This window comes from Sceloporus undulatus, chromosome 3, assembly GCF_019175285.1.
Source record: "Sceloporus undulatus isolate JIND9_A2432 ecotype Alabama chromosome 3, SceUnd_v1.1, whole genome shotgun sequence".
NCBI lineage: Eukaryota > Metazoa > Chordata > Lepidosauria > Squamata > Phrynosomatidae > Sceloporus > Sceloporus undulatus.
In genome coordinates, this window is record NC_056524.1 from 251,308,089 (window position 1) to 251,323,834 (window position 15,746).

General features: G+C 39.9%; 1 protein-coding gene across 1 annotated transcript in view; it reads right to left on the reverse strand.

Moving 5' to 3' along the window:
* Nucleotides 1-5,620: 5,620 nt before the first annotated feature.
* Nucleotides 5,621-15,746, reverse strand: part of BCHE (butyrylcholinesterase) — a 71,342-nt gene continuing 61,216 nt past the window's right edge. The window contains exons 3-4 of the mRNA XM_042459013.1: nucleotides 12,500-12,666; nucleotides 5,621-5,954 (exon numbers count right to left, since the gene is read on the reverse strand). Of these exons, the coding sequence (XP_042314947.1) occupies nucleotides 5,830-5,954; nucleotides 12,500-12,666 (292 nt within the window). The 3' untranslated portion in view covers nucleotides 5,621-5,829. The remainder of the gene's footprint in view (nucleotides 5,955-12,499; nucleotides 12,667-15,746) is intronic.

Genomic DNA, 15,746 nt, shown 5'->3' on the forward strand with positions numbered 1-15,746 from the left:
CAACCCATAATTGTATACAGAACCACTAGTTGCTGTGCATGGAAATGATCCCATAAATTGGGAATTTTGTACTGGGAAACTCCTCTACTATGGCCTGTGGAGCTGTCATGTTCATGTTATATGAAAATCTGTCATTTTCATATTTCATAAAAAAATTTACATCTCAAGTCTTTTTTCTTCTTTTTTTTCTTTTGCCCTTTTTTGCCTCTCAAGTCCTTTTCATCCAAGATATGAAGACGTTTTTGGAATTTTGATAAATTCTTCAAAATGAACTGTGAAATGAAATTTTCTCCCCATTGCCCCAGCCATGTTAAATAATGACAGCTATTCCTGGCATGGTGAGGCAAATGTGTATCTTTGTGAGATAAATGTATTAAAGATGAGGAATACCTCATCTCAATTCACCAGTCTAATGATTGAATTCATGGGGATTCAACAGAGCTTTAAGAGTTAAGCACTCAGAACCTTAGACCTGGAGGAATGATTCTCTCAATTCTTAAGAGTGATTAGGAAGCTATGGTCTTCCTAAATTCAGTTTTTAAAGGCCCAAATGCAATACGGTTTATTTACATAATATATGAGCAATTGAATATATATATGTTAAGGAAAAAGCAACATGGGACATACAGTAGTGAAATAAAAAGGTGAGAGTCAGAGTGACTCAGCAGAAGCCAATAGAGAACCACACAGGTGTGAATGGTAAGACAATTAAACAGTGCTGAATGCCAAGGACAGAATTGCAGAGGGGAATATTGAACACAAACCTGACAATTGTTTAAGTGGTCAAGGCTGAGAGATGAGAAATCATAATTGTGGGTTGAACAAGGAGAACCAATGGGAATGAATGTACACGCCTACGGGTGGAAACAGACAACAGTAGGTGTTGCCATGATTGGCTATAAAGGACTATACATCCCAATGCATTTGTGGGGAGTAGTGGATTGTGTTGGGTGAGGAGACGTTGGAGTCTGTTTGTGGCTGTATATGTAGAATAAAGTAGATCTTTTATGATAAGACTACGAGTTGTCTGGTGTCTTGGGTGAAGCTACAAGAACCACAGGACCTGGTGAGAAGGGTGAAGAATTCTGTGGAAGCAAGAGTGAGAAGGCTTGGAGAGTTTTGTCGGGTGTCTTCAGCCAGTTCTCCTGCAAACTCTTGCAAAGATACAACACTGGCCAAAACTGGTCGCGTGTTGCACAACCAGGTTGTGAGTTCCAGGCCAGGTGAAGAGCCACAACTCCCATCATCCGCTGACAATATATATATATATATGATATATAGACGAGAGAGAGAGAGAGAAAAAGCGAGCAGCATTCTAAAGTACACAACCAAGAGACCGTCTTTCTTTCACTCTCAGCTGAAATTCTTGCCAGTTACATATCATAAAACGGGCTGCGGAACAGACATCTTTAGGAGTATGCTCTTAATTCACAAACTGGACAGTTAAAAAGCAGTGAGACAACAAAAAATGCAGGGCTGTAAATCACCTTTTTCAAATTTATATGTTAGTCAAAACAACAAGCAATAGAAATGTGTGTGAGTAATCGCTATTTGGTGTATGTTATGTGAGTGAGTAGTAGTGAGCAGCTCCAACTGAACTGCACAGTGCGCCTACAGACAGATTCAACTTTATTGCTCACTGAAATATGCCAACAAATATGGAAAACAAAGTGGTGGCCAACAGATGGAAATACTCAATAAATACACAATCCACAAGAAGGAGATCAAAATACTGCAGCAAGTATAGGAACAATAGCACTAATCCACATGCAAGCAAAAAAATGCTCAAAATTCTGGCAGCATAAACTCCAATCATACATGGAGAGGGAAATTCCCAGAGGTGTAATGCAAGATTCAGAAAGGAAAGGGTGGCTAGGGACCTCATTGAAAACATGTGATGGGCTAAGGGATTGCCCCAAAGAATTCCAAAAAGAAGCCGTATGTGTTTTATAGACTACAACAAAGCATGCGATTTTATTAGATTATGAAAAGCTATGAAATGCACTAAAAAAACATGGTGGCACCCACCATCGGATGTCCTGATGGAGGAGCTGTACCCAAGGACAAGAGACCCCGTCAGAACAGAATTTGGGGAAAACAGGTGGTTCCCAAAAGGCAAAAGGGGTCAGGCAAGATGCATCCATCATCTCACTTGTTTAACTTTTATGTGTGAAACATCATAAGAAAAGCAGACATTAGGCCCGTTACAACAAGCCTAAAAGGCGCTCTCTCCACGCGTGGGCTACGGTTAGAAAGGAGCGTCCTTTCCTGGACGCCGCCAACCCTAGCGCGCGGAGTGCGCAAAAAATGGTGGCGCCCATTCCACACTGCCGCCGCCATTACGATGTCACGACCGTGCCGCCTCTATAACGGGGCAGCACAGATGTGACGACATCACGCAGTACCAGGGCGCAGTATGCACCCCTTCCCCGGCCACAAAAGGAGCTCCGAAACAGAGCTCCTTTTGCCGTTTGCGTCGCTGGGGCCAGCCTTCAGATGGCTGCACCACAGCGACACAGAGGAGAAAGGGGCCAGCGGCCCCTTTCTTCTCCTCCCCGCCGCGCGCGGGTGTCCTTGGGGCTTCAAGCCCCAGGACACCCTTTTCCGCTGCAGGGAAGGGGCCTTTTGCCGCTTTCCCCGCAGCCTGGAAAAGCGGCAGATCGGGGCCTCAGCGGCTGTCACTCTGGCCACGAGGCCCCAATCCGTCAGGGAAAGGGGCGGGTGCAGGCCACCGCTTTTGGCGGTCTGTAACCCGCCTTAGAATCAGAAAAAGGAGGAGTGAAGATAGTAGGAAGCACATTAATAACACTAAATATGTAGGTGACACCATAATATTAGCAGAAGTATAGTGGAATTGGAACAGTTAATAAGGAGATCAAAGATGAAAGTTCAAAGGCAGGTCTGATCCTAAACATAAAGAAAAACAAAATAATGACCACAGAAGAAATAGACAATTCAATCTTGACAACAAGGAAATTGAAATAATTAAAGAATTCCCAAATCTAGGATCAAACATTGAAAGAATGGAGACTGCAGTCAAGAATAAGAAGAAGACTAGCAATGGGAAGGCAGTTGTGAAAGAACTGGAAAAGATACTGAAGGAGCAAAGACAACTGAGCATTAAAGTCAGAATTGTTTAGGCCATTGTATTCCCTATTACCATGTATGGATGTGAGAGCTGGACAGTGAAGGAAGCAGACAGAAAGAAAATCAACTCATTTGAAATGTGGTGCTGGAGAAGAGTACTTTAGGATACCATGGACAGCCAAGAAGACAAACAATGGGTTTCTTGAAAAGATCAGACCAGGGCCTGCTTGGGAGCAAAAGGATCAGGTTGAGACTATTGTACTTTGGCCACATAATGAGAAGGCAAGGATCACTAGAAAAACACAATAATGCTTGGAAAGGCAGAGGGTAGAAACAATGGGTAGACCACAACCTGATGGCTAGCCTCGTAGGGGGGTTGTGGGAAAGTGCTTGCAAGATCTGGGCAGGGAAGTGGAGGATAGGGATTCTTGGAGATGTTTCATCCACAGGGTTGCCATGAGTCAGAACTGACTCAAGGGCAGCTAACAACAAGAAGAAGTCTGCATTAGCTACTTAGTTATCTATTTAGACAACTAAGAGCCAAAACACACTGCAGGAATAATCCATTTTGAAACTGCTTTAACTGCCCTGGCTCAATGCTAGGAAATTCTGGGAACTTTAGTTTTATGAGACATATCAGACAGCATTGGTGCCCCAATAAACTACATTTCCCAGAATTCCCTAGCACTGAGGCATGACAGCTAAAGCGGCCCCAAACTGGACTATTTCTCCAGCGTGATTTGGAACTAAGGCTGCCTCCACACTATAGAAATAATCAATTTTGACACCACTTTAGCTCCTATGGCTCATTTCTATGGAATTCTAGGAACTGTAGTTTTGTAAGACATTTAGCCTTCTTTGTCAAGAGACTCTGATACCACAATAAACTACAATTCCCAGAATTCCATAGCATTAATGGAATATTGTGTTTGTTAACATATTACAATTGATTTTTTGAACTGAAATTTACTTAACTTAGCCAGTTGAGGTGGTGCATAGATGTAAACAGGCTTATGCAATGGTTAACAAATTTCTGGATAACAAATTGCAGCTGACACATATGCAATGTGCATTCAGGTGCGTTACAGACCGCCCAAAACAGGCGGTCTCGCTCCGCTGCCGGTTGCTGCATCTGGGAACCGCAGCAGCCAAACCGCGCGGCTCCCGGGTGCAGCAACAAAGAAGCGCCAAAATGGCGCTTCTTCCTGGGCCCCGGAAGAGGTGCCGCAAAGTGCAAGGTGCGCATTCACGGCGCCACTTCCAGTGTGTGACGTCCGGACGCTGTGCGTCTGCAATGTCAAAATGGTGGCACCCATCTCTATAGGGCGCCGCCATTTTGACACACTCATTACGCGCGAGGGGCAAGGTGCATCAGGAAGCACTGCCCCTCACACATAATGATGGTGCCTCAAGGGGCCCGTCTGTAACGTGCCTCAGATAGATATTTTGATGCCGACCCAAATAGGGATGCATTCCAACTATACTGATTCACTTTGAATGGAGTTTCCCTTTGAAACCATTATTCCTTTGAAGCTAATCTGTATAAACCCTATTTTCATGTGCAAGAGTTGCCTCAAATTAATTATAGGCTGAGTCTCCCTTATCTGGAATTCCAAAATTCAAAAATCCAAAGCTTTTTTCCCCACAGGTGGCTGAGATAGTGACATCTTTGCTTTCTGATGGTTCAGTATACACAATCTTTGTTTCATGCACAAAACTATTAAAGATACTATGTATAAAATTACATGTATGAGGTGTATACAAAAGATAATTTCATGTTTAGACTTGGGTCCCATCTCCAAGATGTCTCATCATATTATATATGTGCAACCCCCCCCCAAAAAAATTCTAAAACCCAAAACACTTCTTGTCCCAAGCATTTCAGATAAGGCAGAGTCAACCTGTATATTTATGCTAATAATCCTTAGACTGTAATCCTGTGGTTCCCACCAGAGTGTTCAAGTTGCCTTAGGATATGTCTGATCTCTCTCTCTTTCTCTCTCTCTCTCTCTGAAGGTAGAAAGAGAGATTCACCCTTGGGGACAACCACACTCTTGCCTATTTACTTATTTATGAAAAATTTAGTATCTTACCCCAAATCATGACATCTCACAAAAGCATATAAATAATATTGATTTAATCAGAAACCTTTTTTCCAGCTTCTGTGGAAACTTCTTTTGCCTAGTACTTTTCTGATGTCACAACTGTGATATCAGAGGCAGGGATGGAGGGGTGTTCTGGGGTTATGAAGATGGAGTGGAATCAAAGGATCCAACACCTTTTATGAACCCAAATAGTCCTCCACAACAGCAGATCTGCATTCCCATATACCCCCCCCCCAGCAACCAGGAGGTGATCTAGATCAGCTCTCATAAAGATGAATCCACTCCCATTGAAGCTAATAGGAGATTCATTTTTTTAGGAGCTGAAGGATGGAGGAGTATGTCATAATGTTGCTTTTTTCAAAAGCCCAGCAGGGTTTTTGCATCTTTGATTCCCCCCTCCCCCCTCCCCAATATTGTTCTATGTTTATTTGGCATTTCCTGAAGCTTCAAAAGATAAGAAATGTGTTATAACCTTTTTTCTTGTATAAATAGAAATAGACCAGGGAGATCAGCATATTTGTGATGTCTCACTGAACTTGCATAACGTGCCTTATTGCTGGATATGCTCCATTAGCTATCTCTGTGTTTTCCTTGATCTTTGACAATACAGGCATTCCAGAAAGGCTGAAACTTTTAATTAGAGACTTGAGCAGCTTTCCCTCTTACTAGTGTACTCATTAAATTGATTTTTCCAGTCCATCATGTAATTGTTCCAGCGAAGGATTCCTGCTTTCCACTCTTGTTCCGCTTCATCAATATTTCCTGTAAAACATGAAATGGGTGGCATTAATCTAAATTTAAATCTCTTTGTACATTAATTGAAAAAATAATTCTGATTACTAATGCTATTTTTCTCTAAATATACCACACACTGTTTTGCCCTTCCTCTTGTTACCTGAGTTATTGCAAATTCAAAAGGTATTGTTTTATCTTTATATCATGAGATAACAGTTAAAATGGGACTCAAGGGGCCCTTTACTTCCAGGCCAATATTCAGTATCCTATGGGACTGTGTTTACAGCCTTTACATTTGACATTTGCTAAATAGCTTAAAGTTCATGAGGAAAAGGCAATTAATCAGCCAACTGGGGTACAAGTACACACTTCTGACTAGAAGATGCAGTGAAAGTTTATCAGAAATAATCTATCATTCTATCTGATCTCATGACATTAGTTGCAGAAGAATACCTCAAATATAGCAACAGGTTTCCCAGAAAAAAAAATGATACCAAAGGATAGGCAAAAATCTAATCACTTATTTACTCAATATAGAATCAGGAAGGATTGCAAGATCAAATGAGAAATAATCTATTTAGCATCCAATAGCAAGTCATCTTGAAATAGGATGGTCAAGCCTGTACTACCTGAGCTCGGATCTGAAATAAGAAACAAAAGAGCTGTCAAAAAATTATCATGCCACAAGCTGCCATTTGTGTGGAAAACCAGCCTTAAACTATGAAGTTACTTTTACATAAGGCAAAAATATTCTCATAATTGAGATGACAAAGACTGATCATTTTAACTTGTGCCCCAATCGTGAGGGTACACCATGGTGGGGATAGAGAATGCCTTGGACATTCTTCTTCATCTGAGGTCAGGATCCAATGGTGGTGGTTGGTCATACAGGTGTCATTTGTCCAGATGGTTACATCTGTTCAACACTAGTGCAAGGAAGCATCCAATCAATATCTCCTTGGTTCTTCATTCTCTGTCCTCTGCTTACATACCAGTTAGTTCAAGCACCTTTAAATTGAGTTGGCCACTGATTTGTTTTAGGGGGGAGGATAATGGAAGCTCTCCACCTGGTCTCTGGTCTCCAGAACAGCCAGTGCTATTCTAGCTAAAGTTGAACACCTTCTCACTGAACAAAACATCCAGAGCACATATGCTGGCACAGTTATTTTGCTCTACCAGTGTAATACTAGATTTTGGACTTAATATCCTGACACCTTTATTGTGACGTTAATGGCCAAATAACATTTTCTTTTTTTGCCACAGCCCTTCAAGTAGAAATGTAGTAAAATACAAACCAAAAAAATCCACTGCCACCTTGAGAAATTGTAAATAAAATCTATCTTCAAATCAAAGTGCACTGTAATCTTTTTATTTACCTGAAATTTCAACTGGTGCATTTTTTGCTTCAGATTAACCCTTGATTTTTTCATCTTCTTTAATTACATAGAAAAATATTTACCAATATCAGTCTTTGACATCATTTGTCATTGATTCAATTGTATATTAAAAATGCCAATTGTCAACATGACCTTGTGGAGCTGGAGGAAAAGATGCTAGCATCTGGGCATTGGCCACATTAAGCTTAGGATACATGGCAATTTATTAGCCTATGTTGTTCAGGAAAAACAAATGCTTCTCTCTTACTCATTTGCTCATCAATGTTGCACCTGCAATATTTCCCCTTGATTGATAGTGATGATAAATGTGATGTCCGTGATGATTTGAGGAGAACAACATGACCTTAGAGATTGACCAGCGGACTTTATCATACAAGATTTGGATGTATATTTTTCATGTATCTCTGCAAAACCAAACTGTTGATAGTAATGGCTTTTTATTCTTTAAATAGATAAATTTGGATTTGTTATATTAATCTTTATATGAGTGCTGCATACTGGATCACATCTATTTCTCCTTGAAAAATTAATGTGCAATTGCAAAAAGATTCTCTCAGTTTTCACTAACTCATCCATAGCCAGCAAAAATGTGGGAATGAACCTGACAATATTTTGTTTGGGGGTGTTTGAAGAAGAAATTGCTTATGAAACTCAATAGTTGTACTGTACTTGTGTTTGAAATACAAGGGATGAAGATGAGCTCTTAGAGCAATCTGTAAGACATTGAGAAAACTCAAAACCAAAAAAACAAAAGGAGGTGGTTGGGAATTATGCATCCTGATACACAACCCTCTCAGAATGGAATAAGGGACATACCTTAGGTAAGTCAGAAACCTATCTGTGCTTACAGAATACAAGTGGTGTTTTCATATTTACATACATATATATAGGCCTAATTAAATTGTTTGTTTCAAATAGAGTAGACACATTTGAATGTACACTTGTATGCCAAAACTGAGGAGATAGAAATCATCCCACCCTGACTAGAGAAAGAAAGAATATTTGAAAATATTTGCAAAATAGTACAAAACAAAATGTTTCAGGTATGCCAAGAAACGATGACACAAGCAAAAATGGACAGTTCAGGATTTATTCTACACAAAATCTAGAGGTGGTTATTACACATAAAAGGGATTTGTTTTTTCTGCACAGAAAACCTTTTTGTGCTAAAATATTATTTTCAAAGTGACCCAAAGCAGCTTTATTTTGGCCTGTCTGTATGGCCTCTTTGAGAGTAATGTAAAGTTCTTCTTAGCTATCCTTCATAACTTTGTGATCTCTCAAATTTTGAATTTTTAAAAATATGTTGCTTTTTTGGAGAAGAGCTTTGTTCAGTTTATTTTTAACAAGAGATTGTCCAATTAACCTTTTCTGGTATTTAATAACCTATTTAATGATAATTTTCATACAGGAAAAGAATCCACTGGTTATTAACACAGAAATGGAAAGAATTTAGAAGTGAACACATACAAAATAACATAGACCAAAAATAAAAATATTTGTCCCTTCCTAATTGGAAATTACTCAGGTTTCCTGATGTATGAGTACATCATGTATTTTTTCATGTTTTCTGACTGATTTCAGCCCTTTTCCCCATTATGGAAAAGCATTTCACAAGCTAACTCAGTAGTAATGATCTATTGATACTAGTTATGTCACAAAACATTTGGTCATATATAACACATTTGCTCATCAATATCATCATCAGACAGATGGTATCTTCAGTCAAATTTTTTCTGAGAAATGCCTGATAATCAAAAGTACATTTTATCAGCTTCATGATATACAGTATCAATCTCTTTCCTGAAATTGATCTGAATTCACATAAGATTTGATCTGCTTTCTTTTTTATTGGTGTGTGGTTTGGTTTGGGATTGTTTATTTTTACATCTGGCTCTGCAATGGTCTTACATATCATTAGATTCCATGAGGTCATAAATGATAATGTTTCTGAAACATCAACTGAAAACAATACATTAGAGAAAGAATATCAGCCCCCCCCCCCTTTTCTGGGAAGTGTGACACAGATAGTTATTTCAAGAACCAACCAAATTCAACTTTTGGAGATCAGTATTCTTTGTCAAGATAAAATGATGACAATCCAATTCATAACAGAAATTATATGACAAATTCTATTTTACTGAATACAGTTACACAAGAACATTCAACCATAAACAGTAGAAATGTACTCCATAAAAAAGATCCCAGGCTCAATTCCCAGCAACCCTAAGTAGGTTCAGGAAACACACTTGTCTAAAAACCTGGAAAGCTATTGCCATTCATTTTAGCTGGTTTGGATGTATTATTTTTTGAATGAGAATTACATAGCAGCTAGAACAGGAGTGGGTAAAGAATAACTCTTCTCTTGCTCTGTGCTTATAGCATCCCTGAGGAACGACTCAGGGAGCTGGGGATGTTTAGCCTGGAGAAGAGAAGGTTAAGAGGTGATATGATAGCCCTGTTTAAATATTTGAAAGGATGTCATATTGAGGAGGGAGCAAGCATGTTTTCTGCTGTTCCAGAGAACAGGACCCGGAACATTGAATGCAAGCTACAGGAAAAGAGATTCCACCTCAACATTAGGAAGAACTTCCTGACAGTAAGGACTGTTCAACAGTGGAACACACTCCCTCGGAGTGTAGTGAAGTCTCCTTCCTTGGAGGTCTTTAAGCAGAGGCTAGATGGCCATCTATTGGGGATGCTTTGATTGGATTTCCTGCATAGCAGGGGGTTGGACTGGATGGCCCATGCGGTCACTTCCAACTCTAGGGTCCGTTACAAACGGGCCTTAAAGTACGCGACGAGCACGTACTAGGGTTAGAAAGGGGCATCCTTTTCGGATGCCCCTAACCCTAGTACGCGCTCCGTGCGTAGAAAATGGTGGCAGCCATTCCACACGGCCACCACCATCACTATGTCACGACCGCACTGCTTCCAAACGAGGTGGTGCAGTTGTGATGTATTGGGGCCGCCCCAGGGAGCCTAGTGTACCCTTTCCAAGGCCCCGGAAGGAGCTCCATTTCGGAGCTCCTTCCTGGCTTTGCGTCACTGGGCGCAGCCTTCAGACGGCTGCACCCAGCAACGCAGAGGAGAAAGGAGCCTTTCTCCTCCTCCCTGCCGTCGCGGGGTGTCCTTGGGGCTTGGAGCCCCAAGGACACCCCTTTCCAGGTGGCAGGGAAGCGGTGATTTGCCGCTTCCCCGCGGCCTGGAAAGCGGCGGATCGGGGCCTCAGCAGCTGCCGCTCTGACTGCTGAGGCCCCGATCCGGTGGGGAAACGGGCGGGTGCAGGCCACCGCTTTTCGGCGGTCTGTAACCCGCCTATGATTCTATGATTCTGTGATTCCTCACCATTGGTTAGGCTAGCTAGGGTTGATGGGAGTTGCAATCCAACAAAATTTGGAAGGCCGTACTGTCTCCATTCCTGGCGTAGATGAAGAGCATAAGAAGCCAGGAAAACCCAGCACCTTGGACCAATTATTCCCTTTCACAACCTAACCTAGATCACAGCATTGTCTTGAAAAATGATCATCTTGTGCATCATTTTGAGCTCCTTGGGGAAAAGAGAAATATAATAAGAGCAGCGGCCACAATGACAATGACAGGAAAAAAGATATTCAATCTAGGTTTAAGTGTATACCATAAGTGCACTGAAATCAATGGGAATTCCATTTCTTATGACTAATTTTTTGTCCCAATCATTCACTGGGTTGACTTGAATATGTCTAAGCTTTGATCAAACACCACATCTCCCGTTACCTGTAAAAAAAAATAGGCCCTGCACTGTGCAAAAAAATTCTGGCAGGAATGAATTTCTTTTAAATGTACCTATGAGAGCTATTTGGGCTGTCATGGCTAATATCCTTCAACAGATCTATTTTTCATGATTTATCTCTTGTGTTAATCTTTGTGATGGAGCATGGAAACAAATCAACAGGAGTTACTTCTGAATAGACATGCATAAGTTTGAATGGACAAGTATAGGCAACCAGGCAGCAGCTCTTCCATACCATCCAGCTGCAACAGAGGAAGCAAAGCAGCAGGGCCTTTGCATCTGTTCTGCTAAAAGAAAAGCTGCAGTGGGATCTTCCTCAGCCTGAAAGGCTTCTATTCAAGATTGTCACTGAATACAGTTACACTGAATACAGTGTAATTCTTCACTAATTTCAGTCTTGGAGGAGGCAAGGAATACTTTAAGCCAATGGTTCCCAAACTTTAGACCTCAAGGTGTTCTGGATTTCATTGGATGGGATTTCTGGGAGCTGAAGTGCAAAAGATCTGGAGGACCAAAATTTGGGAAATGACTGTTTTAAGCAATTTTCTTCCTGCTATTCTCTCAAAAGCTGCATGTGGCATTTTTGGATAGAAGAAAATAGCATTTGCTGTGCAAGAAAAAGTTTTTTTTCTGTGAAAAAAATGATAAAACATCTGTGAGGTTTGCACAGAATAAGTCCTGAACTGTGAAGATTTGAGACAGTTCAGGATTTACCTCATAAGAATGGAAGTCATTATACGTGTTAAGTAATTGTTCTTTCCCCCCACGTCCATCTCTATAGTGTGTTTTTGTGCTCAATTTCTTAAATTAATTCTGACATTAATTTTTCACCCATTTTATATTGTAGGTGAAAATTCTGAACAGATATTAGCTCTGGTATTAGCTCACCTTATTGCATTTATGATAATATTTTCCCCACTTCTTGTTTCTTTCTTCACTGTATAGGTTTCTGATGTATATACCACAAACAAAAATGCCTGTGTTGCACAGATGCTTTAGGAATTTAGTAGGCCATGCTTTCCAATAAATAGTATTCCCTCCCTCCCATGCTTTGATTTTTATATAAATGAGATGCCTGTAAGAGCTCAGCTGTTCTCTCTTATGGAGTTCATGGAAGGACTCTTGTTCACAGATTGCACTCATACAGTGGACCACAAATCTTATATCAATGAAGCCAAAGAAAGTATGTGAAGCCCCCCCCCCCCCCCAAAAAATCAATTAAAAAAAAATACTCTTAAAGTAAAGGAGCTTCTCTTTGGAAGGACTTCTTAGTTTAATTTTACACAAATAGTTTGCACCCATAAAAGCCTTGAAATTGGAACTGAAATTAAAATTTAGTAGCAGCAAAGTGACCTTGTATTAACCAATTTACTGTACATATATACATTTACCAGCAAAATTACCTGTCATCTCCAGGACTTTGGGAAAAAATATATTCCAAAATCGGCACTGCTGGGCACGTAATTTTGTACAAATCTTTGAAGAGTCTGTGCTTAATGTTAAGTATTTTTGTTCAGCAGCAGTGAAGACTGGCCACCTTGTCCCATTAATCTGAGTCCCATTGGGTGTTCTAAAGGATTAAAGAGAAGTATTAGATTCCTCATGGGAAATTACCTGTGCACATCAGTAGTGTAAAAATTATTCTCTTCAAAGGTTATTTTATTTGAAAGATTGGTAGGTTTGCATGGAATTACTTTGGAAAGTAGATAAGAATAAATATCAACAGCCCAAAACTTTAATGGAATTCTATCAAAAATTTAATTAAAAATATAGCAATAGACACCTGACTTTAAAAAAATGCAGGGAGAGAAAAGAAAAACACATACTGATATCAGTTCCATCAATGAGCCCAAGAGGTCAAGGAAAAACAAAAACTAGTGGGTAACAGTAAGGGCAACAAATACAACAGTCTGAATCACGCAAAGTGCTTAATGAGAAAGCTAATCTTTTATTCAAATATGCAGGTATATAATATTACATTGATAGAAATCCCTGTATATGTGTACACATATTTACATAAAATGAATAAAATTGTGTCTTCATTAGAGTTTACTGAGAGGAAGAATGAATTTCCCATGAAGAAAAAAATCCAAAATAAAACATCATTCGAAGCAATTGGTATGAGGATGCAGACTGTTGATTTTTCTACACCAATCAGGACAATGCTAAACCACCTGTGATAGTGCGATTACTCCACTTTTACTGCTAAGGCTGCCTCCTGTGGAATCCTGGGGTTTGCAGTTTAGAGAAAGGAATTTAGCATTCTCAGCCAGAGAGCTCTTAGGCCTCACTACTAACCCCAGAATGCTACAGGAGGCATACAGAGCTGTAAGAGTGGAATGATAGTGCTATAACAGTGCAGTGTGGAGTGCTTCTCAGATTGCAATAAAGCAGGAGTGATCTCAGTCTGACTTACTGAGGCCACATCCACTTCTTCTACATTTTACTTCTGAAAAGCTGAATTGCCTCTCTGAGTGCTCAAATAACAACAGTAAAATATGTCTCTGTGTGTGGATGTGCCTTCAAGTCACCTGCTGACTTATGGTTATCCCACTAATTTCATAGGGTTTTCCTAGTCAAGGGATATGCAGAGGTGATTTTCTGAAATACAATTCCTGGTATATCCCACACTATTAACATCACCCTCTGGATTGCAGGCCCCATAATAAGTTCTCTGAAATTTAATGTGGCCTTCAGGATGATAGAATACCTTTGCCATGAAGGAAAATATTGACTGAAAGAATGTCTGATTCACACAGAACATATGGAACACTTCAAGTTTATATAGACCTAGGCAAGATAGAGGGATTGCAATGGTGAGATCTTTCTGTTGACATTATGAATACACTCTAGTGGACCTTTAAATCCCTTTCTTGGCCAGTTGGAAAATGGTACTTCCCCAAGCTCTTTGTGCACAAAGGTTATACATGTAGGAACTGTGCAGACCATTCTAATAACAGGAAAAATTATTATTATTATTATTATTATTATTATTATTATTATTATTACCACTACTATTGGAAAATGTTCTGAAATGGGAAAAATATCTCATGGCATTTAACCACTTTTATTCCAGTTGGACATCCTGAAGTGTCAAGATACTCTTTCTCTTGAGGCATGAGGAAGACATAAAAATATTATTGTTATCCTTTGTTGCAGTGATGGCGAACCTATGGCACACATGGCACTCAGAGCCCTCTCTGTGGGCACACATGCTGTCACCCTAGCACAGAGTTTGCCAGAGTTTCTTACTAGAAAGCCAGAGGAATGTGGCACTTTGCAATAAATAAGTGGGGTCTGGGTTGCAGTTTGGGCACTCGGTCTGTAAAAGGTTCACCATCACTGCTTTGTTGCAACACCCTACAAGGTTGTATACACTGAGATACAAAAATAGAATTTAAAGTGCTAAATGCTTAAAGGCCTCTGCTTCAATGGTTATCTTTCTCATTACACATATACTTTTAAACTCAAGTGTTCTATTTATGGTGGACATTTTATCTTGCAACATTTTGGAAAGTTCTCAGCTAAAGTCAAGCCTTGTAGCTCTTAATCACATACATGGCATGTAACAAGCACCAGTTTCAACCCGTCTTAGCCAGTGGAAAGGCTCAGATAGCAGAATCTAGTATTTTCAGTGTTGGGTAGCTTTTCAGAATATAAGATACTAGACTACAGGAAAACTTGGTATATGACAGCATGTGTGTTTGGAAGTTGATATGAATCAATGTGAAGAAGGCAGACAGAGCTCTTTCCAAACTGATGCACAGTAAAATCCTAAAAGAAATTCTCCAAGCAAGGCAATGCTGCACTAGCTTATCTTAAAATGGTTTACAAAATTTAACAACACTCAGAAAGAAGAATGCAATAAAAGACTTGAAAGTGCAGAGTTGATGTGAGTAATTTGATGTCCTTCTCTGTGGTATCAAGCCAGGAAAACTGGCAAGTAAAAGCTAATTCTTTTTGAAGTCAGTAGGGGTTCAAGATTGTTTACAACCATGAAAGTAGAGGTCAAGATCAGCCATTTGAGGAAAGATTGGAGGACTGCAAATGTTTACTTCAGGGTTTCTCCCTGTCTTCACTTTGGAGGGAGGGCTGTTAATGAATGCTACATTTAGCAGCTGGATGGCCTTGATAAAAGGGAATTGGGTTTGCAGTTCATGTTCAGCTGAAGATCATTTACTCTAGCAGGAGGCTGTTGGAATCAAATCGTTTGATTTGTACATGGAGTGGCTTGTTGTAGAACTATTTTAACACACCAGAGATGATACAACTAAATGCATTAAACTGAGTCAACATACAGCCAATGCTAAAACAAAAAGGACACCAGCTGTTCTTGCTACAGGCCACTGGCTCCATGCCTGGTATATCTCAGCTCTATGAAGTTATTATTCAGATGTAACATTGGAAAGAAACTTCTCCATACTACCTGAAACTGAATTTCAGAGTTGGCAAGGCAAGCTTGAAACATAAAATTTGTGTTTATGTGTGAAGACAGGTAGTTCCCATCCTAAACCCCATTTCAAAAGGTTCTCAAATGTTACAAAGTTTGGATCCAGCCAAGAATGGGCTTGTGCTGTTGCATCGTGCTCATATTCAAATGTAATTAAGCTGGAATATTTGAACTGATAATAAAAACATACAATATAGGTC